At 47.9% G+C, this 22,985-nt stretch overlaps 2 protein-coding genes across 2 annotated transcripts in view; one reads left to right on the forward strand and one right to left on the reverse strand.

Moving 5' to 3' along the window:
- The window catches only part of LOC106748936 (ancient ubiquitous protein 1-like), a 118,402-nt gene that overhangs the window by 58,817 nt on the left and 36,600 nt on the right, over positions 1 to 22,985 (reverse strand). The window lies entirely within an intron of this gene.
- LOC106748934 (zinc finger protein ZIC 4) lies at positions 1,921 to 22,555 on the forward strand. Its single transcript, XM_014627884.1, has 3 exons — positions 1,921 to 2,845; positions 20,391 to 20,560; positions 22,174 to 22,555. Exons 1-3 carry the CDS (start codon positions 1,921 to 1,923, stop codon positions 22,510 to 22,512), a joined length of 1,434 nt encoding a protein of 477 aa, XP_014483370.1. The 3' UTR covers positions 22,513 to 22,555.

The following is a 22,985-nucleotide window of genomic DNA, read 5'->3' on the forward strand; positions in this document are numbered from 1 at the left end:
GCCGCGTCTATCAGCCGATCGTTTCTTATCCCAGGTTATTAGACGCGAGAGACATCAAATCCATGAGGTCCAAGCTCTGCAGAGACTTTGTAATCATCGCCACGAATCCTACCCACCAATCCGCTCCTTATCGAGAGAGGGAGCACGTGTTGAGCGCGTGAAAGAGCGCGCGAAATGGGAGACACAGAACAAATCAATATATTGCTTCCGACACGTCGTATATTATAGATTCGTACGAAATTTACAAAGACGAACGATAATATCCGTGCAACGGATAGTTCGCGTAGAAGTAAACTAACTGCGGCACGGATAACACGCGCCTTTGAAGCGTGTTTACAATTTGAACGAATCGTTGCCGAGAAACAATAAACGCCGCCCTCCTGTTTTACGTGTCGAATGCAGTACGTAATTTTTATGTGTGCGAGACAACGTCTTTGTTCTCATCATCTGGAAGCTTTCAGAATATTCTTCGCCACTACATTGTCTCGAACACACAGAAAAATACTCCATTCACGTAAATGTGACGAGTATTTCATAAGTTTATATATCACAAATTATCGTCAAATTTCAAATTCAAAATATGTTCCGAATTCTAGCAAGTTGAGTACTTCAATGAAAAATATGAACCTTAATCGCAATATCCAATATTTTTTCTTCACTACTTTTAACGTACATTAGTGGCTGGTCTGGTTTATGATTTAAATACGTTTTTTTTCTCTTTCCGATACACTATTAAATAAGTTGCTAAATTTCAGGTAAAATCAGCATACAACAACAGTTGAGAAACAATAATTTCCAATGTGGAATTTACCGCGCGATCTAGATAATATATTCGCCTAAAATTCAAATAGCTAATAATAATAAATAAAAAGCCCTGTGAGCAATTTTCGCCGTCTAAGAAATGCGTCGGGTCATCCTGCGAGCCCTCAAAATATGAGTAACACGGCGTACAAATGTCCCGTTCCAAATACGAAAGATAGGAGATAGCCGACACGCGCTAGAGGTCACGGCAACAGCGACGCCCAGAGGTAGTCCCGCCGCGATGGGCGTAGAGCGTAAACCCGATCCTGACTTGCGCCTTGGTGGGCACAACCGCCCATCTGGCCGCGGTAGATTGGCGCGTGCCTCGCTACCCGGGTCTCCAATGATAATAAGTGATCCATCAGCACCAATGGTGCGCTGGTATCCACGAGGGAACGCTTGCCAGTGGCAGAGCCCGTGCCCACGTCCGCATGGTAAAGCCATGGCTCGAGTAGGGAGAGAAGGCGGCGTCAACAGCAAGGTGGTGGGAGAAGCCGAAGAAGGATACGACAGAGCGACAAAGAGCACGAGGAGACGAGAACGTGTGTGCGTTGCTCCGAGGAAGATGGAAGATCCGAAATCGGCCGAGTCGGCCCTCGAGTGCCGGCGAGTCCTTACTCAGTCCTGCTGTGAACGCAGCAAGGAGCACCACGGGTATTTCGGCTTTTCTGTTTCGACGGGACTACCACGGCGCGCCGTCCTCACGCGAACGACGGTGTTGACTTTTTGCGTATCGTGTCGGCTGAAACACGGGACGGGTGCTCCGGAAGTACAAAAGTGCGCGGGGCTCGCGATGAGAGGGACGGGACAGTGTGATAAACGTGGACTTGCATGCTAGTCGCAACGCGATGAGACGCGATGCGTTATTGTGGAGTACTCGTGAATACTTCGACGAGGAACTCGACGATGGACTGTGCTGCGTATAAAACCGTACGCAAAAGACCATTGAACTTCGAACCAAGTGCACACGAGCCGTGGACTTAATGACGCGCGGCGTGTGAACTTTTTCAGATCTCTGTTTTACAGTACATATAAATATATGTATATAAAATCGGAGCTTAGATGATAATATCGCGTACCGTTTTCTTGTGATAATTCCCCGAAGTCAAGCTCATCACGATGAACGGTTACCTCGACGGCGTGCCAGCTCACCCGCTCAGCAATCTGAGCCTGAAACTCTCGCCCAGCGGCACGACCGGAGGATCGAGCGACATCGGCATTCAACCGGCCCCGGACGAGGCGTCCTCTCAACAGCACCACCATCACTTTCACCACCAGGCCTATCCGTCGCATCATCCTCACACGGCTACCCACGTGACTCCGCACATGGGCCACCATATGACCCACCATCCGAGTTACACCCGAGAGTTCCTTCTGCGACGAGAACACGAGTTCTCGACGGCGAGTCCCGCCACTCCGGAGAGCGGCCTAGGCCTGTTCCCACAGCTGCACCATGACAGCACCGCCGCGACGATGCAGCAATTCCCGCACCATCCCGGCCAGCATCCGTTGACGGCCGGTCACTACGCCGCGCATTATCCGCAGGACTCCAGGCTACCGCCTCCCCAGTACATCGCCGCGTCTCACCTGACGTCCTCGTCCATCCACCATCAGCAACACCCGGTCGTGGGCCACGGGCATCCTCCCTTCATGAGGTACGTGAGGACCAACTGCGCCGGCGGCGGCGGTGGTGGCGGCCCGATCGGCGCCGTCGCCGTCGCCGGCGGCCAACGTCAAGACATGTCTTGCATGTGGATGGACCAGGACGGGCCGAGCAAGAGTATCTGCGGCAAGAGCTTCAACAGCCTCCACGACATCGTGACGCATCTCACGGTGGAACATGTGGGCGGACCCGAGTGCACGACGCACGCGTGCTACTGGCAAGGCTGCTCGCGTAACGGTAGAGCCTTCAAGGCCAAGTACAAGCTCGTCAATCACATAAGGGTGCACACTGGCGAGAAGCCCTTTCCTTGTCCGTACCCGAACTGCGGCAAAGTCTTCGCCAGGTCGGAAAATCTCAAGATACACAAGAGGACGCACACCGGTGAGTAGCGATATCGAGCGACGACATCCAATTAGAGAAATCCTACCGGCGGCGCTTTCTCAGATTCCATCCTCGGGAATTCCTCGGATCCCATCGCGATGCTTAGATCCGAATCAAAAGTTCCACGAACCGATTCGTCTCGAAAGCCCCTGTGTCTGCCCCGTCAAATCGCATAAATTATGTAAACCGGCCGCCTCGTGGCGTGAGTCATTCTCGAAACGGCCGTGCGCGAGAATGATTAATTCGAGAACGACCACTTGCTCCCGAAGGTTGCGGACAAAGCCGGGAAAAAGTTCGCTTTCCTACCGAGGAGGACCGCATAAGTTATTATCCCTCTCTTTTTGCCCTAGTTGTCTCATGAGGACGCGCCGTTTCAATATAATCAACCGGCTGTTTACGATGACAAGAATTTTTCGGAGCGCAGTTTAGAAATTACCGGACCGTATATCGTGTCGTTTTATGCCCGCGGACATTGTATTTACATATTTATTCGAGCGTGCTCATCCGACGGCTAGACGTCTCGGATTCCTCTCTCTCTCTCTCTCTCTCTCTAAACTTACTCATTTCACCGTGTGATCTTATCGCTTTCTCCTCCACTCTTGGCCAATCATTTGCTCTTATAATTAACCACAATAATTACAAAATAGTAAACGGATGCATGTTGTTAACATGATTGTATAATCTATTAGATGCTTAAAGTTTATGTCAACGCGTTACGTAATAATCGCTGAGGTCACTAAAAATAATATATTCTCTAAAAAGATCTTTAATAGAAATGATTTGATCATTAAGAAAAAAAGTAAACAATAAATAGTATGGGAAATGCAAGAATTCTTGGATTCCAGTGGAAAATTCCGCCAACTTGTAAATATTCCGATCTAACATAATTCTATCTACTAAATAATCCACGAGGACGTAAACACGACTCAGGATGTTTGTACCTACATTAGAGAAGAATCTCTCTTCCGTCACGATGAAACTGTCCGTAACAATCTACAGCATTCGGAAATTTCTCAACCGTTCACGTAACGCGATTGGATTTTCCGTGCGTGCGACTGAATATCCCCGAATATTCGCCGAGCAACCATCACCGCGTATAAACCGGCAATGTTTCACCGAGAAACTTGTAGTCAACACGAAGAGATCTATCACACATAAACATACGGCCGGATATGTATATTATTTCGCTCGCCCACCCGCTCTTAATGACTTTTAATAATGAAATCGCGCGGGGGTATACTACACACGCAGGTGCTCGTATTTTCGTTCGCACGATGCGGATTCGCGCGCTCATCGTCGTAACGCGTGCGTCGGAGGGGAGGGGACCAGCAGTATATCACGTGTGATTAAATTTCGTTTTCATTTATAACAAACGCCACCCTTCCGACGCCATTGTAGAGCTCTCTTTCCCGTGGCACCCCCTGTCCCTCCTCGGTTGACAGTTTGGGACTCGCCCAGATCGACGCTGTTTGCCACCCTATGCGGCGCGTTGAGATATTGTTGCAGCAACTATTGTCCCCTTATAGAGCGGTTGAAGCCGCTCCAAAATCGTCTGGATATTTATATGTTCGTTATAAATATTGAGGGATCTTTAACGCACCGACAGAAAATTACAGTTAGTTTCGGTGCCATATAGTAGCAACATGCATATAAGGTTTATCACATGACTATAGTAATGCGCTTACAGAACGCTAGAACGCGCTAGAACAATTTTTATGACTAAAGGATATATTTGGCGCCGAAATTAATTACAATTTTCTATCAATACGATATCTTTTATGGCTGCCTCAAGTTGCACCGTCTGCGCTTAAAATGATTGCGAGATAGGTTCGGAAAGTGCAGCTGTAAAGTCTTGACTGACTTGAAAATGTTCTCATCCAACACGGACGCACGATTTGCAACCGCTCGTTTAAATAACACGACGCTCGTGCAAGAAGAAAGGTGCGTAAAAAACTTGGTTGAAAACGATCAGCAGGCAACGAGTTGAATTCACTTCTGCTCGCCTACGTGGCAACGACGAGGCTCACGCGACCCTCGTTGAAATAAATTCGAGAAACGATCCATGCACGGCTTCACGCATTGTTTTCACCTCGCCCGTGAACACACACGTTATTATATGCCTCTTTGCGCCCGCTCCTCTTTTTTCCACGCTGTCGAAACACGTAAATACGATTTGGCAGCGGCATTCTGTCGCTTAGCGAGTGGTATGGTAAATATTTTCCTCGGCATGTTCTCTATTCAGACGGTCGTGTATTCCCGTCGGGCAAATTTGAACGGACCAACGCGTCTATTCCGTCTCGGCATCTATCTCGTTAGATTATCGATATCTTTACCGAGTAGGTACTCTTCGAGGTAGTCGCCAGATATTCTCTAAACAACGCAATCTTGCAGCACAAAGGAGCGATTTTTACAGCACGACCGTTTCAGATTACACCGCGATATTATAATGACGCTTTGACACCATGAGGGATTCCAAGCGCAAATAGTCAAGTACGGGACTCGGTGACGTTGCGTTTAACGATGATAGATGGTACGCCGCGGCCATTAGCATAGAAATGATTTCGAGTCGCGGCATCGAAACACCGGCCGTAGCTACCACAATGCAGCGGACTAAATTATCGTCGTCGGTCTCTTCGACATAAAGAGCAAATCGTAGGCTAACTGTTAACCGGTCGCAATCTGCTCACCGAGCGATCGGGAAAATCAAACGGGCTCTCACTCTCCTCATCGGGGAAGATCGGCCCTATTAATCCGCAGATGCGCTGGCGTTCGTCATTAGACCAAATTGATATGCATTTTAAAGCAGCTTACTCCTTCTTCCCCCCCCCCCTTCCTTCCCGGCAAAAAGATACGAAGAATAGTCTGTTACGCGTAAAGCCGATCTCGCGTGTGCGTGGAACGAAGAGCGGCGATTGGCTCGATCGACAATGGATCCCACGGCTTGTACGGCATTGGTCAGGATTTTTCGAGGGTTAGACGCGGAGAATAGGGGGATGATACAGGATGAGTCGCCGAGGGGTGTTGTAGAATAAGCGTTAAGTAGGGGACGAGCGTGTCGAAGAGGGGCCTTGCGAGTAAATGGCTACTTACTCGAGCTGCAACGCGTACGAAAAAAAAAAAATATATACGAACCGGTTCCGGCGAACCCTTAATTGTCGCGCGGTGACGATAAACGAAGTGCTCTCGCTCCTCGTCGATTCCTTCCGTTATTTTTCTTCGCTCGACTTTCCCCAGTCGTTACAATTGCATACGCTGCATGTAACCCTCCCTCTCTCAGAGCAACGTACGACGTCGTCGCTACCACTATTTCGTCGGAAGTCACGGAGTCCTCCAGAAACGGAGGAGTTACCGATCCGATCGTGCCGCGCCGTGAGTTGCCGCCGGCGTAAAGGCAATTACTCTCGGCGGAGGCCGGTGTATTTTTACGTGCTTAGTGCGCGACGGAGAGGACGATAAAACGTCGCGAGGAAGAAGGGAGGTAGAGAGGAGGAAAGAGACGGCGGCGTTGGGAGAGTAGAGTCGGTGGTTCGCTCGGGTCCGTCGCTTTGTGGAACGTCGAGGGTACGAAAAACGCGTTTCGAGCGACCGAGAGAAACGGAAAGAGGAGGAGAAAGGGCGACGAGAGAGAGAGAGCGGGATGGAAAGGCCACGAGAAATTATGAGAAGTACGAGGCCGCACGTGAAAGAGTAACGAGGAGCGGTGCGCGAGACGATATTTGCTCAGCCAACCACTGCACCGGCTGGAAATCGGCAGTTTAAACAGGGATACGCTTCTACATCTGACGATGGATTTTACCGCAAAGCCATCTCTCGCGATAGCATCTCGACCGTGAAACGGCATCGGTGCCGAAAAGTTTATCGCGCACGACGGATCAGAGAGTAAGTTTCGCGTTAACCCCCGACAGAAACTTGCGAAACTCAACAAAGACGCGAATTACTCTTCGTTACCGCGGAAGGAAAAAGTCGACGGAACATTTTTAGACACACTTTCACTGACCGGTCGGAAATTTATGCGAGGTTTTGCGCAACCGACCAGAAATGCCTCTAGGAACGATGATAGCGGCATCGCGTCGATCGGACGGAAGATCGATGCCGGCGTGAGATTATCATCGTATCGACGAACTTATCGGAATCTTTCTGTCTGGAAGATCGATGGAACAAGCCAGCGCGCGCACACCTCGATCGGACCGAGAAATTCGATTTGGAGATAACGCTGCGGCGTCGTGAAATCGCTAGACGACCGCAATCGTTCCAACGACGGATACGTATACAATTGACAGATATGTACAATTCTGCGATTTCGAGAACAGCTCACGAAGATCGATAGATCCTTGGGTATCTGCGTCACCATCACCAACGAGAGAGAGATAGAAACGGTTCAAAGTTGAGAGCAGTTTGTACGCTCCGTACTGATTGCGGATCGATTGGAACGTCTATTGCTTTTCTGGTATCAGCGACCTCGAACATTAACTGAAATTCACGAATGCTCCGGTCTAATTTGTGATCGTTTGTTTTTATACCTTAGATACTGGAATAATAAACGAGAGACAAATAATATTATAATATGGACAATCATTTTCTGATAAAAAGAATGAGAAGGAAGTTGCTTCAATATCGACGCGAGAGCGAAGTATATCGTCTCCCTTTATAAGGTAGAAATGGACACGAACGGTAAAAAAAAAAAAAAAACTTCCAACGCTAAACCTTCTAAACATCATCTTTTGAGAAAAATATTTTTTGTTTCATCAATCGCTTTAAAAATACTAGTGAAAAGGGGAAAATTCATAATTTCGAATATTTCGGAAAAAAAAATACTGGAAAAAATCGAACAACACTAAAACAGTAATTTTTTGACCGAAAATGTGAGAGGATTGGATGAAAGAAAGAAGGTATTTCATATCCTTATTAAATTGATGGATAAAAAAATTGGTCAATGTTCTGTCTCTCCAAAGCAAAAAAAGGAAAGAATTTGATAAATGTTTGAAAAAACGCCAAATCGATGTTACTTCTCTTATTCGCAAAAACGATCACAACTATATACTTTCGTTTCTAATTTTATTCAACATAACACACAACGAACCAATCCGATATATTAACGTTGATATATCAATGATGAATATGATGAATTTCTGGTAATCTCTGAGAGCTTTTCACAGATTTCACTCAACGAGTGCTGCGAGCTCGAAAAGAAAAAGAAAGCAAAGAAAAAGACATATGCTAATGCTGCCGAAAAGGATAGCGTCCGATCGCGAGGATTTTATACGCGGCATAAATAGCCGGGTATTGCCAGCGTGGTAAACAGCACGGAAAAGCCCACGAGTAAGCCCGTGGGTCGATAAGGGCGAGACAGTCCTTCGCGCCTGCACCTCGAAAAGCAGCCGCCAATAAAAAAGCACCCCCACGTTCCTGATTATACCGCGCGCTTTGTTACTTGACCGCCCACACCTTCATCGATCGCTCGACACGGCGCGCTCGCTCATCTTTGACAACATAGAAGCGCAAAACTTGGTATTTCCGCAGCGCTTTGTGCGGAACGGATTCGCAACATTGACTGCAATCCGACGAAAATAACAATTTGGCGTATCGGATACCACCTCATTCATCGCGAGTCCCTGCTTCCTCATTCTCCGATGCCCGAAACACTTATCTCGGTCGAAACTGATTTAGACAGAAAGATTTGTTGCAAGCCGGGTCGTCTTTTAGTCGTCGCCCCCGGCGTTCTCTCACCTATGGATAGCTCTAACGATCTACTCGGCCATATGGCCCAACGAGGCTGTCGGAAGTGCATCCTTAACCCGTCAATTTGCCTCGCGGCGGTCTATAAAAATTGTATAACTCACTTCGCGCAAAAGTCGAGAGCATGTAAGGATTGAATATTAAGAAACAACGCGTGTCTCTCTTCTTCCTTGGAATCTCTGTCTCGTAGGAAACGGTTGACCCTTTGCCAGGTCCACAAATTCCCATCATCTTTTTTTTCTAGCTTGTTTTACCGAAACACTGCATTCCCACGCACGTTCTACCTGTATTTCCTAACTTTTTCACTTGTTTCTGCACTCAAAAAAGCTATCACGGACCTGTACACGCGGTGCAAATTTCATCGAATTCTTATCAAACTAATTTCAATCTCCCTTGAGGTGGAATGATGCGAATTACTCGATGTCGAACTTCTCGTGTCACAACGTAAGCTAATTTTTCTATAATTATTGTGATTTACGGGCGACGCATCCTTAAACAAAAGCAAAATTCTCCGAAACAGTGTGCCAAGCTAAAAATTACTCGAGAAATTTATTGGCAAAATTAGAAAATTGGAATTTGGCTGACAGACGGGCTAATAAAAACGTAAAAGATTGGTCGATGACAACCGGACGATAGCGTGAAACCCGCGAAGTCGAGCGGCACGCGAGTGGCTTCTTCAAACGCAAGACTGGTTAATTACCCCTCTAAATGCGGGCGTACTCTTTGGCGATAGACCCCGCGGTCTAGCAACGGCTGGTCTCTCGATCACTCAGCTGAAAAAATAACGAGGTGTTTTTTCTCACCCAGTTGGCCGAGATTGATGTGTGCGTAAAATCGCTTCCCGTCATTAACGTCGCACACATACGAAATCGATGATTTAACGATCGTTTCCTCTCCCAACCGGCAATTAAAATTCTACCGTAGAAGAGCGAAAAATCTCGCCGCGTTTTTATCGCGTACTCGCGATGGAAATGCAAAATCTCGCGGAACGAAACAACCGTTCGGCAACGTATGCAAATGTAGGCGGTTATATGTAATCGTGGAAAGGGAATCGCGAGCCTTCGATGAATTCGGATATCGCGTGGATACTCATTTTCCTCTATGTTACGATCGTGCGTTTTTTTTCTTTTTTTTCCAAGATACCTACGACGTTCCCGCGCTCGGTTTCAGCTGACGCAAATGCGTAGGTGCTAAACACGGGGGAGATGAAAGAAATCAAACATTTCTGGTTATCTTCCAGCGGGATGAGCTGTTCGACAAGAAAATAACTTCGCTCGCTCTTCTGTTCGTTCCTTCTTTCCGTTCTTATTGCCTTCCCTCCTGGGACTGGATATAGGTTGGGGAAGGTGCGAGAGAACCGGCGCGCGCTGTTGTAAAATAGTACGGAGGCATTAAGCGCCGCTAAAGCGACTGTATGTTATTCTGTTTGTAGCCAGACGTCCGCGGGCTAATGTTGCCATTCTTGAAAAAGTCCGCCGCACCGAACGTTTATTAGCGGCCGGGAGTTTCTGCTCGCACGTGATATTTTTCGCCTCGTCGGAGTTTAATCGGAATCGAATTTATCGTATAAGCGCGAAAGCGCGCTGTTGAAGGTCTGTGTGTACGAACGTTATATACTTGTCGGATGATTAAATCGCCTCGCTGGCGCGTGATATTCTCTGGGCGACGGCCGCGAAGAAGAAGAAACTTCGTTTCTCGACAAACGATATTCCCTCGCGTGCGAACTGCTCCGGCAGAACGATTCTTTCTTTTCTTCGCGGCGGCTGCTCAATCATTTCGTCTTCTGGTTATCCGTGGATTCTCCCGAGTCGCATATAAGGCGATCATTAAAGGCCGCGATTCCCTTCCGCGGGCACGCGAAAAGCACTGCGCTTCTTGTTGCGGGGTAACCGGAGACGGGGTAAATCATTCCGAGTTTCGCCGTCGTCGTCATCGGTAGCCCACGTCGAATAATACCGGCCCCGCCGTACGTTAAAGACGTACAATGACGAGAAAATATCGAGTGTCCGTAACATTATACTTTCGTGCGTGCCGGTTTAAATGCGGCGAGCGTGTAAAACGAAGATCGGAAGGCTTTTCCGAGACTACTCTGTGTGAAGAAATCGGCAAAAGTTAACGAACCACGTGGTGCGGGAACAATGACCGAGATCAAGTCGAATTTGTGCGAAGGGCTCATTACCGTCACCCTCGTCGCGCAGGTCTACGACGTTTTTCCCACAGTTCTCTCCCGTCAGAACGCGCCGGAACATTGGCGTACGAAGGAGGAGAAGGAGGAAGAAGAAGAAGACGACAACTACGATGACGAAGAAGAAGGGTCGGTCGGTTGTCTCCGTGGTCTGGTAGGAAAGGTCGAAAAGGGGAGGGGAGATAAATAAAAAAAGGGAGAGGGAGGAAAAAAAGAGGAACGAGCAGAGGAGCGGAGAAAACAAAACGGAATTGCGGCCTAGCTGCGGTGGATGATTTAGGGGGCGAGGGTCGCGGGTCGAGACCGGGCTCTGGAATGCTGGGCCCTCTTCTCTCCATCCTCTTTTCTCCGACGTCTCTCCTTCTCAACGTTCCTTCCCTCTCCCACTTTGTGTCTCTCTACCTTTTCGTCCACGGTGGAATCGTCGTCGAAGAGAATAAGATGATAAGAGACAACAGATGGAACATTTACATAGGTCGTTAGTGCGGTGTAACGAAATAGTGACCACGTGTCCACCTTGTGGACCGTGAGACACTTTGCGAAACTTCCTATTGTCGCTCGTCTCATTAACGAAACTCGCTTCTAATATTCATAGGATTTTTTATGTCATATTTCGACGTATGTACGAATTTATTCCGCGAGATTACATCGATTATATATAAGATTTTCTCTTTCTCACGTGGAAGTGGATGGAAGCCAAGACTCGCTAATGTTGGCGATGTGAAACGATTTATCGGCGGATATCCTGTCTCTCGGAATTTTTACCGAAGAGTACGATATATCTTTGCATCTTGCTACAAAAAGTAGATACGTTTATTTACGTGCATATCTGCCAATACACAGGCGCAGAGACTCTTTAAATTTCTCCTCTAATCTACCGGCAAGATCGGCCGAGCCCCTTGTCCCACGGACTCGTGTCAAGGATTGACCTGAAGGGCCATGTCAAAAATCATACGGATACAACTCTCGGACCGTTTTGACGTCGGGGCACATCAGCCATTCCGTATTGTAATTTAATTTCGTAACCCGACGCCGTGTACCTTCAGCCGGGGGAAATTATCAGTGTGTAGCACGTTATAATTTTCTCACAAGGAGTTCCGGGCGATGTCAACCGTTTCTCTCTCTCGAAGGGATTTTTAAGCGGGATCTCTTCATCAAACGCGAGGAACTTCCGGGAAGAACCGGACGGAGCGAAGCTGACGAAAGCGGCAACGCGAGACATAATTGCAAAAATTTACGCGACGTAATAATACGAATTTACGTGCCGTATCGTTTTGTTCAGCACACAATTGCTTTATCACCAAGCGAGCTGCTTGGCAATTACGCGGTGTACGATACGAAAATAATTTCAACGACGGTATTCCGGTGAATAATAAACAGACGGTTAACAAGCGATATTTCGTTTGAGAGTCACGACACGCGAGGGCTGCATTTAATTGCCACTTAATAGGTGTAAAGCTTCGTGCGCGTTATGTCCGTCGCGATCAAATGGAAGTAATAAGTTTTTGATAATGCCTCTCCTGATCCGCCGCGGAATGAAGCGAGTCCTTTCCGACTGAACGAACGGACAATCGTCGCGAGCGACGATGTTCGATGGCGACAGAAGCGCGGCCTTATTAATCATTGCCATCGCAAAAAAAATTCTTACCGAAGTGTGAAAAGTCCTAATAAATAAAATTGCAAAACTGTGAAACGATGTGCACGCACGCACCAACGGCGTATCAGCGATAAAAAAAAAAGAATAATGAAAGAGAGAGAGACTGGGGAAAAATAAGTGCAAGCAATTATATCCGGGCGGAGGGGGAAAACACGAAAGTGCGTTTACGTATGCGCATAAATGCATGAGGGCTTAATTTTGCGCCGGCAAAAAGCATGAATTTCGCCCGAATACCGTGCGTTAAAGCGACTGGAATTTAACACTTTCAATCGCACGCATCTCGCGTCGCGAGAGAATGGAAGAAAAGAATGGGGAAATTGAAGAAAATGAGGAGGAAAGAAAAGGCGGAGAAGCGAATAAAGAAACGCGAGAGATAAAGTGAGAGGAAAAATAAGCGAAGGGAGCGAGAGAAGTCGCCGTCCACGTTATATTTACGAAGAGCCTCTAATGGTTTCGATGCGCTCGGACGCACGCGTCTGTTGTACGTGTGCACACGCGTGCGTGGGGCGATCCCTCATGTGCGCGCGTGTCGGTGCACACGATCCCATACCGGCGAAGGGAGGTGGGTGATGGAGGAGGAGGAGGAGGACGCACACGGGCTGCACGGGCGTGAATTATGCCTCGCGCGAGATGTCAAATTGCTCGCCATATCGTAAAATATACAACTCCGCGCTCTGTGGGAAACATTATGTTCTCCCATTCCACCCTGCCCGATGTCCCCACCGTCGTTTCTCACCCCCGCAGTCACGATTCGCAAATAAATTCGCGCGGCACACCGCAATCGTATTAACGTCGAACGGGGCGCTCGCTTCCGGAAACCCATTTTTCCGTCGGTGACGGTATAACTCGCGGGCGTTAAGCGCGGTCATATCTCGATAACACGAATTTCCCTCCCGACGCGCCGCCGATTCTATACCTTCGATCTGATTTAGCGATCTTCCCGCCACGCCTCGCGTCTAATCGCTAGACGAGAGCTCGGAGCCGTTCATTAATAAGCCTAAAACTGGCCCACACACGAGAGCAGCCTCTCGGGCGGCGGAGTGCCTTGCCATGCTCTCTCCTTCTCTTTCCCTCGGGGCGTATGAAAGATCCATCGATGATACATAGTGTATCGACGCGAGAAACCGTCGAATCATCGACCGTCAATAAATACCGATCGATCCCGCGCCAGCGTCTATTAATGACTAAACGTCGGCTAACCAAATTAACCGTGACTAAAGTGCGCTTAACTCGGCATTCCTCTCATTGTTTCTGCCGCGCGGAGATCACGCCGTACGGTAATTCATTTTTGCGTCTATTCTCGCCGATAACGGGACGAGATAGTTTTGATTTCCGTGCCGTTTAATGAAATTCCACGCGAAGATTACCTACTCGCCGTTACCACGCGCGAGGTTAATGTATCTTCTTACTTGTTCTTGCCGCGTCCCCTCGTCTTTATATTTTCTCTCCCAAGTATCCGAGGTTTCCCCACTTAATCCTGTCCGTACGTAAATCATGAACTTCCTTCTCTCGCGAGGGTACTTGGCAGGCTACTCCGCGAAAAGAAGGAAAAAAGAAAAGAAGGGGGCGAAACTTTTCCGTCGTTTTCCCGTCGCGCGAAACTGCGCGACCTTCTCGATCCGCCTTCGATAAACGAATAAACGCGACGAGCTGTGGGAAAGGAAGAATAAAGGCCGATGTATTAAAAGCGAAACGGCACAGGGGATAATCGCGAGGGAACGGATAAGCGAAGCACCATCGAGAGAGAAAGGAAAGAAACAGCGCGCTGAAAAGTAGCGCTGCACATAAATGCATACACATGACGCTGCTCGAAATACAATTCGTTCCGAAACCCAAAATGCTAATCTGCCGACGTTTTCTTCGGACCGATTACTCTCGCGCCTCCGGCTGTCGTGTTACGATCATCGACGGTTGGAAAGCATTTTCGGCGGATTCGACGTGGAAAAACTTCCAGACCGGACAATGGGTCTCTAACGAGCCCCTCTTTCGCATTCGTGCATCCATATTCCTTCTTCCTCCCTCTCTCTCTCTCTCTCTCTCGCGCGCTTTCTGCGGTGCCGTTTAGCACCGGTGCACAAAGCTGCCACAATACGTCGCTGAATTCTGTGTAAGCCCACCGGAGCCTATTTCGTTTTCCTCTAAGGATCCCGGCGTCTGTTTGTACATTTTTCTCCAGCGCTACCGCGCAAAAGTTGACGAGACTTTCAGTGGTCCTCTCGAGCAAGGGATAAGGGGGCGCGTGTACTTTTCGCTTCAATGACATTCTTTGAGATTTCGCTGAAGGGTCCTCGAACGCGATTGGGTGTTGAGCGTAAAAACGCGAAAAGCCAAACGGGTGAGATCCCGCCGGTAGCCTTAATTTCGCGAGACGGGGGCGGTTGTCGCGGCCAAGATATACAATTACGAGTTAGATGGGTGCAAAGATATCCCGCAACGTGACAACTATATACACACACGTGAGTCAGTCCAGAAAAATGCCACCTTCCGCGAATAAATACCGCGCGCTTTGCATGCGAAGATCCCTTCAGGACCGTACAGTGCCCCCTAAAAATTTCGCGTTTCACTACCTCGAATGCAGCGAACTACTGCCTGACAGACGGGGGATAATCGAAGAAACAACGGGAAGGAAGAGAAAGGGCGCCGCTTCTAATAAATAAAATGATAATTAGCCGCACAAGACGGGCACGCTTATCTGACATAATCTGCCCTAATGACAACTCGTTTATCGCCCGCTATACAGAAATCCCGTGAAAGATGCTGTGAACTGTACCGATGTCTTCGTACCGGTTCTTTGGAAGTGATAGGCCGACCCTGGTAACTCTAGACAACGGACGACGGCATACCGGGCCCATGGCGCCCCTATCTTTTATGCCGGCAGTTTCTGAAAATCTCCGAGTTTGATCTCTACCCCGAGGTAGACGGAAGGAGAGAGAGAGAGAAAGAAAGAGAGACAATGATATTCGACGAGGGAGAGGGACGGGAGAGATTGGTTGTCAGCGACAGCGGCAACCGCAACACGTGTGCGCGACCTGGACCGGCGTTTACATAAACACGTATAAACGTCGTGTAAACGCGGTCCCCCCGCACTGGACGTGCGTGTGCGTGAGAGGATCCGAGCAACGGTAGCATCACGACTCAGATAACGGGCAAGGATATACGACTCTAAACTACGTGCGAGGGACACCGGGCTACCGAATTCTTCGAGAGAGCGAAACGACGTCGGGTTAACTGACAGGATGGTAAGGGCGAAAAACACCGGAGATGCTTCTCGCGCAATATCACTTTCGTCGTCGCGCGACCGAAGGTTTTACGATGGAAATTTCATCGCGACGGTATCGCCGCGTAATTAAATCTGGAGCGGTGTAATCATTTCCTAAGCGAGAGAGAGAGGAAGGGAGATCCGCCTAGTTCCATCGGGACGTTATTTGGGTCAACGCGATCTGGAGGTAGTGGCCCAACGTGCTTTCCAATAGACACCGGGAGGTGGGTATATCATGGAGACCCGTGAGGCTTCCTCGGAGCGAGCGAGAGAGAAGGAGAGAAAGAAAGAGGGAACGGGCAAACACTCGAATTACTTGAGCAAAGAAACATCTGCCGATGGCGCTCTCCCTTTCAGAACCAGCATGGCGGAATGATCGGCGCATCAACCGGTAGTTACGTTTACCCACGGATCTGCGGTTCTTTTTTTCCTCGCTCTTTTCCCTCGGCCGACTTACCCCCCCCCCCCCCCNCCAATTTTCTGCGCTTCCTCGTTTCGCGCGCGCCCATCCTTCGGCAAAAACTTCGCAGTACGCTCGCAGGACATCTCTCGTCTCACTCTTTTTCTCCTTTTCCTCCTTTCGGCCTCTTCCTTCGCTCGTAGACAGGCGCTCGTGCGGAAACGTTCCTCGCTAATACAAATCCGGGATCTTGTCCCGACGAATCGGTGGGCGCGCGACGAAGCAGGTGTTGCGTAAACGGTCCGTTATCGGAGGTACCTGGAGTGACTGGAAGTGGCGGAAACGATCGAACGTCGAGGCGAAAAAAATTGAAAGCCGTGATCGGACTTCGATGGATCGCCGCGAAAAGCGTCGCTGCGCAATTCGAATCTCTCACAGTGATACATGGAGCGATACTTTCGAGCCCACAGCTACGCGGACGATGATTAACGCGCGGCGACCGTTTTCATTCTCCCGCGACAAGCCGCCGATGAAATCACCCTCCCGTAGCGCGCGGCTCGAGATTTTAATTCCTCCCGAATGTGCGTGCTACGTCCACCCTCCCGGTTCTCATTAAATCACAACGTTTATCACTCGCACTTCCGTCCGGTCGGCGTGAAAAAAAAAAAAGAAAAGCACCAATCTCGCGAGCGGGCGAAAATTACACGGCGATGGGGAAATGAAGGGCGGATCGCCGCGAAAAAAAGGAATTCGACTGAGATCGAAGATTGCGGGCGGCTCCGATATCCTAATTCACGGTGAGACCGAGTCACAGTGACTTTCCGGTATCTGGACGGGCGATCGCGATGCTTGAAATCGATATGTGTACTTGACACGGGGACCTCCGAGATCTTGGCTAATACCGAACGTATAACAAGAAAATTATCCACTCGAGGGGCCCGCGAGAATGGACCGGGAAGATGAAGGAAGGAGCAGAGAGGGGCTCCAACAATGACTGCGAGACTGAGCTGGTGTCCTCCACCAATACAATCGCCGCGAAAAATCGTCCATTATCCTATGGGACACGTACGAGGGAAGATTTCTGGACAATGACACCCTATACATCACTCGAGTTTTTCGGCAGGCCATTTTTCCGAAAACTTTTCGACGAGTTTTCCTCGAAGGTTCTGCCGAAGAAAAGGCGAACTCGCGCGCGCGCCAGCCTTTGCGAGCACATTTCCGTCCGACGGCAACATTTCATGACTTTTTGTGGCCTTCCCAAATTTTAGTGACAGCGAACGGACGTTTTACGGAGAAAAGGGGATCGTCAATTAGTCGTTAAATTTCGCACGACGTGGACTTCCATTCGGAATCCGTACAGATTAGAATCGACGTATCGTGATCCGCTCGTTCGTTCGTTCCTCTATTTGGGTGCTCACGGTCTAAATCTAGCCATTGAACTCAAATGGCGCTCTATCTTCGTGATGCCGGATAATACTTACACACGCGTATCGCTCTTCGATTTCAGCCGTAGCCAAAACGATTATAATAACTATTTTATCCGGCGTGGATCTGGGCCATTGTGCCTTTCCATTCTGAAAGTCATAACACGATGCCTACACTGCCCTTCGTTCCCCTTTGGCTGTGCTATACCACGGTATAACCTGGTGCACCATGAATTTCAAGTTTCGCGTTGGTATGTGTGCCCGAGGATGTGAACGCGCGGTGGCCGACACAGTCCGACCTTTCTGTAGCCACAGATTTCGCTCGTGCGCGTTGTATCCCGGGACGCACGCGTGTGCGTAGCGACATACGATGCACAGAGACTCGCATTGTCGTGTGTATACAGGCTGTTTCAGAAGACCGGTCGCAATTTTCAATTTAAAAATTCTACACGAACGAAATTTATTGAAATTTCCGCGAGAAATGCAGGTTGTAAATACGACATTTCAGCGGAACGAAAGTCGTTCGTTAATAATTCAGAAAACTCAATCAATGTGTCACTTAAAGAGGGAGCGATCTCAAGCTGATCGTCGAGATTAAAACGCTGTTCCTATGGGACACCCTGTATTCACGCAAACACTACGCGACCACCACCACAGTCTCGCGTTGACACGCACGGGACCGGTCTCTGTGTGTGCGCGTCGTAGCGGTTGCACACATCGACCACCGGCAATATTTCACGGCATATTGTTGCCATCTGCACACGCAACCCCGCGCGCACGACAGAATGCACGACGTAGGAGAGACGCGCGCTTTTATTTATCTGCTATTTATTTGCCAACGCGCGCGCTACCGAAGCGGTCCCCGGACTCACGACCCTGCCGGGGACAGATTTGAAAAGTTATTAATCGTCCTGTTTTGGAAAGGAGTGTCACGGTGCTCCCCCCCCCCCCCCTGGCAGACGAGGAGCCCCTTTTNTTTTATGCGAGCTGGCTAACCAGACGACGCATTGGCTGCGCGAGCGTACGTGCCCCTTTCGATCGGCTCGAGAAGACCCCTCGAGGAGGTGTGAATCGATGGGTGGAGATCGCATACAAAAAGTCAAGACCAACTCTTTTGCGATATGGGGAGACAGATTGAGACGTGGATGCATGCCCGTCGTGCACGAAATTTTCTAGATAATTATTAATTCATTTTCCATACATCACCACGGGCAAGGAATGCGATGAAATTGAACAACGGTACCGTTATCGTTAAGCAAATCTTTCTGACTCAGTAGCAAAATTATTGACAAATTAACAACGTTGTTGTTTCAAATATTGAATCGAAAAGATCTCCAATTCTGCTGATACGTACCAAAATAATAATGTATGAAAATGAATTCATAATTATTCACATTGTTGCAAAGATTTTCCGCGCCATGAAGCTCGATATATTTCTTGAGAAAGGAGGGGGTAGGCGAGCGTTATTGCGCAATTTGCAATCGAGATAAAGTGTCCGTAAAATTCAACAATTGAGATCTTTCCGCCGGCGAATAAAGAAAGTGAAACAAAGTTGCACCACCGTGAGAGATAAGAGGTGACGTCGTGCGTGAACCGCTATCTCCGCTGCTTCATAAATATTTAAGACGCCCGCTTATGACGCCCATACCACGGATGCCCGTCGGCAACGTGTCCGAACGATTTGAATATAATCTGTATCGCGACGATACGTCACTCCCGCCACCGTAATCTTATCGCGTTTTTCACACGTAAGATGAATAACGACACGAAGCTTAACATGTTCTCCCGCGGAAACAACGAAGATCAGGTTACGAATCCGTCGCGAAATAAATCGAATTCTTTTTCGACGATAATTGCTACTTCGTCAGTTTATACTGAGGGAAAAGCGTTTAATATATAATTGCTTGATTGCATATTGTTTTTTTGGAATAATAGAAAAATATAGGTCGATTGAAAATGATTAGAATTTTAACGAGACTGACCATTCTTTTCTCTGAGTGTGAATGATTTCCCGCCAGACTACGAAATGGTAAAACTCGCGCAGTTATTTAACATTGATATTATTTCTAATCATTAAACGCAGTTGAAAATTTTCCGCGGACGGATCTACTCGACACATTTCCGCTCGCACATTCCCAAGATGTATATGCATAAAAAATATCTATGTTTCTCGCGAGCTCCCCTCAGCGCTCGTCTCGGGTTTATATGTTTCAACGACACGTATTCCCAATTCCAGCCGCGATTCGCCCCTCGTCCGGGGGTGAGAACACAGTCGGCCGCCATATTCCCCATAAAAAATCCGCCAAGTTCGCGCTTCCTGTTCGCGCGTCTCCGCTCTTCTCGAGAGAGGAAAAGGGAGTAGAATGCGGGGGTAAAATATATTCCAGTCAACTTCCGCTGGAAATAAATAAAAGTCACGCCACACGGTCTCGCTGCGCCCCCGACAACGGGGCGGCCATTCGTGTGCAGGAGACCTTATCTTTCGATATCTCTCTTTTCCTCCAGCGCCCTAAGTCGGAAGGAGCCATCGAGAGGAGTTCCGCCGCTGCTCATCAAGATATACCGGGAATCGAGACGAACGGGCGCAAACACTTTTTTAATTGTCAACACCTACGTAGAGCGCGCGATTCGGTGGCTTTTCCTATCAACATTCACGTCTAAAAGACGAAATATCGTTTGGACATATTATTACCTGAAAGACGTCTTAACGTTCTCCGAACTTAGTGCGACGAGTATTATTTACACACGAGCTTTATCGAGCGGTATTCAAGTAAAAGACAGTTGAAAAACTTTTCGACGTGTTCGCAAAAAACCATTTCTCACCGATGTTCAAATGATTCGTCCCATTAGAATGCTATTAAGCCAGTTTTCTTTTCTTTTCTAGGGGAGAAGCCCTTCAAATGTGAATACAGCGGCTGCGACAGGCGGTTCGCTAACAGTAGCGATCGCAAGAAGCACAGCCACGTTCACACATCGGACAAGCCTTACAATTGTCGAGTAAGCGGCTGTGACAAGTCCTACACGCATCCTAGCTCACTGCGCAAGCACATGAAGGTGCGTCTCCTGTTCCAGTTAATCATGAACATAGCTTGATGGGCAAACGAGCGCGCACTACTAGCGATTCAATCCCGTCGTTTACATCCGAGCCGCTTATTTCGCAAGTGATGTAAGTTTTACAGTTTCATCTGCGAGATGCGCAAGTTTCTTCAAGACAACGTTCGCGTTGCAAAATTGATCTTCGACTGTACAGATCGCTGTGAGATTTCGGAAAGATTTTCAATAAAGACGTGTGAAAAATCCAATCCGGAAATATCGAAGTCATTTTCGCCACTGTCGCGATGCTGATCGATCATCTTTAATATGAAAGTGGCGAAAGTTGCGCAAATTGCGGAACGTAAATTTACTTCACTGTGAAACAAACGGCCCGTTCGAAGAGTAGCGTCGACCGACGCAAAAGAGACGCAAAATACAGTTTCATCTAATGAGCTCTGTATTTCGAAATTGCCTATCGTTTCATCTAACTTTTTAATTCCCGATCGAATGATCTCTTGATAAGATCTCTGAGACAAAACTTGTGCATATTATTCTAATCGTAATTTGTTAAGCATTAACCGCACTGAGAAAAATTTCCGATCGATCCGATTTTTATTATCCGATCAAGTGATGAATGACTTTTATTCGATACAGTTACCGATGTTACCGACCTAATCGGAAAATTAGTCGCCGTTTGTTACTTTTTAATTGGATTATCCGGTTGGACATTTTTCTCAGTGCGACCATCTTCAAAATTCTACTCTCACCAGGATCAATTTTCATTTCGTTTATGAATATATTCAGGAATAGGAGAATTCACTGACAATAAAAAGGAAGCAAAAGGGAATGAGAGTTATTCCCAAGGCAACAACGTGCGTTTTTTCGCGCGAACGATTTCACGGAATCTAAATAAGGAATTATCATGACGTGGAAAGACAGAAAGAGAACCGTTCAAAACCCGACTTTCAAGATACATATGCGATAGGCTAGATTAGGTCAGCTTTACAGAAAGGTTTTTGTATCTCTCTCTCTCTCTATCTCGTTCTTACTCCGTGATTTTTCGCAGACGTGTTTCGCGGAAGGCAGTCCTTGAGATTTGCTCACTGAATTATGAAGGAGGAAAGGATAGAACAAAAGGATAGAAGTGCTTCTTGACTTACTCTCGACCAAGCTTTCGCGATCGGGGCAATGTTTTCTCTCTTTCATCGACTCGATAATCACAAGAGAAGCAATTTCAAAACAATGTTTCTCGCGAAAAAATCATACACGGAGAAAACAAGTTTCGCTGGCACAACAAATTGTTGATATAGTAATGGAAAAAAAAATGTGTTGCACGGGAAAAATAATTTTGCTGTTGTAGCAAAGCGTCGTCGCGACAGTAATAAAATTTAGTTGGCATAACGAAATTAAGTTTTGCTCTAACGAATCTTTCTTTCACCCAAATTGTTGTCACTGTATTAACAAAGAATTTGTTGAGAAAGTGTTGTTGTAGAAGTTCATATAGAAAAGTCTTCTCGACGATGTTTCGCGAATTCAACGACATTAACTCTTTGGGATCGTAGGTGCAAGGTGCATCGCCGGACACGAACGCAAAATGTTAATCAACGCTTCCGCGTTCTATTCTTTCTTTTCAGATACACGGCGTATCGATGAATGAGGGCAAGGTTGGCGGCGGATACGACAGTGACGGCGACGAGAGCACGAGCAGCGGTGGCAGCCTGTCGGTGACCGGGCACACGGAATCGCCTCAACCACCACCGGTTGTCCCGGTAGCCCCGACGACGACGACGACGCCGAGCAACGCGGCACCACCCACGAGTCACCTTTCCGCCCGTAGCGCGGAACTAGGGAATTGGTACGTCTGTCAGCCGTCGGCAACGGCGTCTCAGCACAGTCCTCTACCTGGACCGCCACCACCGCATCATCTCAGTCACTTTACTCAAATCTTACATCATCAAGCGACCGCCTATTAATCGGACTTCTACTGCAGGTACGAAGACGAGTCCGAGCCTCTCTCGAATCTGTGTCGGGCGATATGAAACGAAATGGAGTATGATTTCTCAAAAGAGAATTTAGATGACGATCGGTTGACGCAAAATTCTCTCTTCGAAGAAATATATTTCGAGAATCCGACTGTGTAACGCGCCGAAAACTCGGAGAGAGAGAGAGAGAGAGAGAAAGGAAGAGGTATTATCGGTATCGATAAATGGTGATAGATACTTCAAAGTACTAGATATTTCAATGTTAACGGCGTATAAGAAAAGTATACACTGAATTGACGTTTAATCTCGAAATTATTTATCAATTGGCATCATTGGATCGCTATGTAGCGAAATTATTTTAAAACGATAGAGAATATTTGATCGATTAGATCGTGTAAAATGAAGAAACGATCGTGAAAAGGAAGAAAAGAACACAGATAACAGTGCGCAAAAAGGACATCCCG

This window comes from Dinoponera quadriceps, unplaced genomic scaffold (assembly GCF_001313825.1).
Source record: "Dinoponera quadriceps isolate SergipeBrazil2010 unplaced genomic scaffold, ASM131382v1 scaffold3271, whole genome shotgun sequence".
Taxonomy (NCBI): domain Eukaryota; kingdom Metazoa; phylum Arthropoda; class Insecta; order Hymenoptera; family Formicidae; genus Dinoponera; species Dinoponera quadriceps.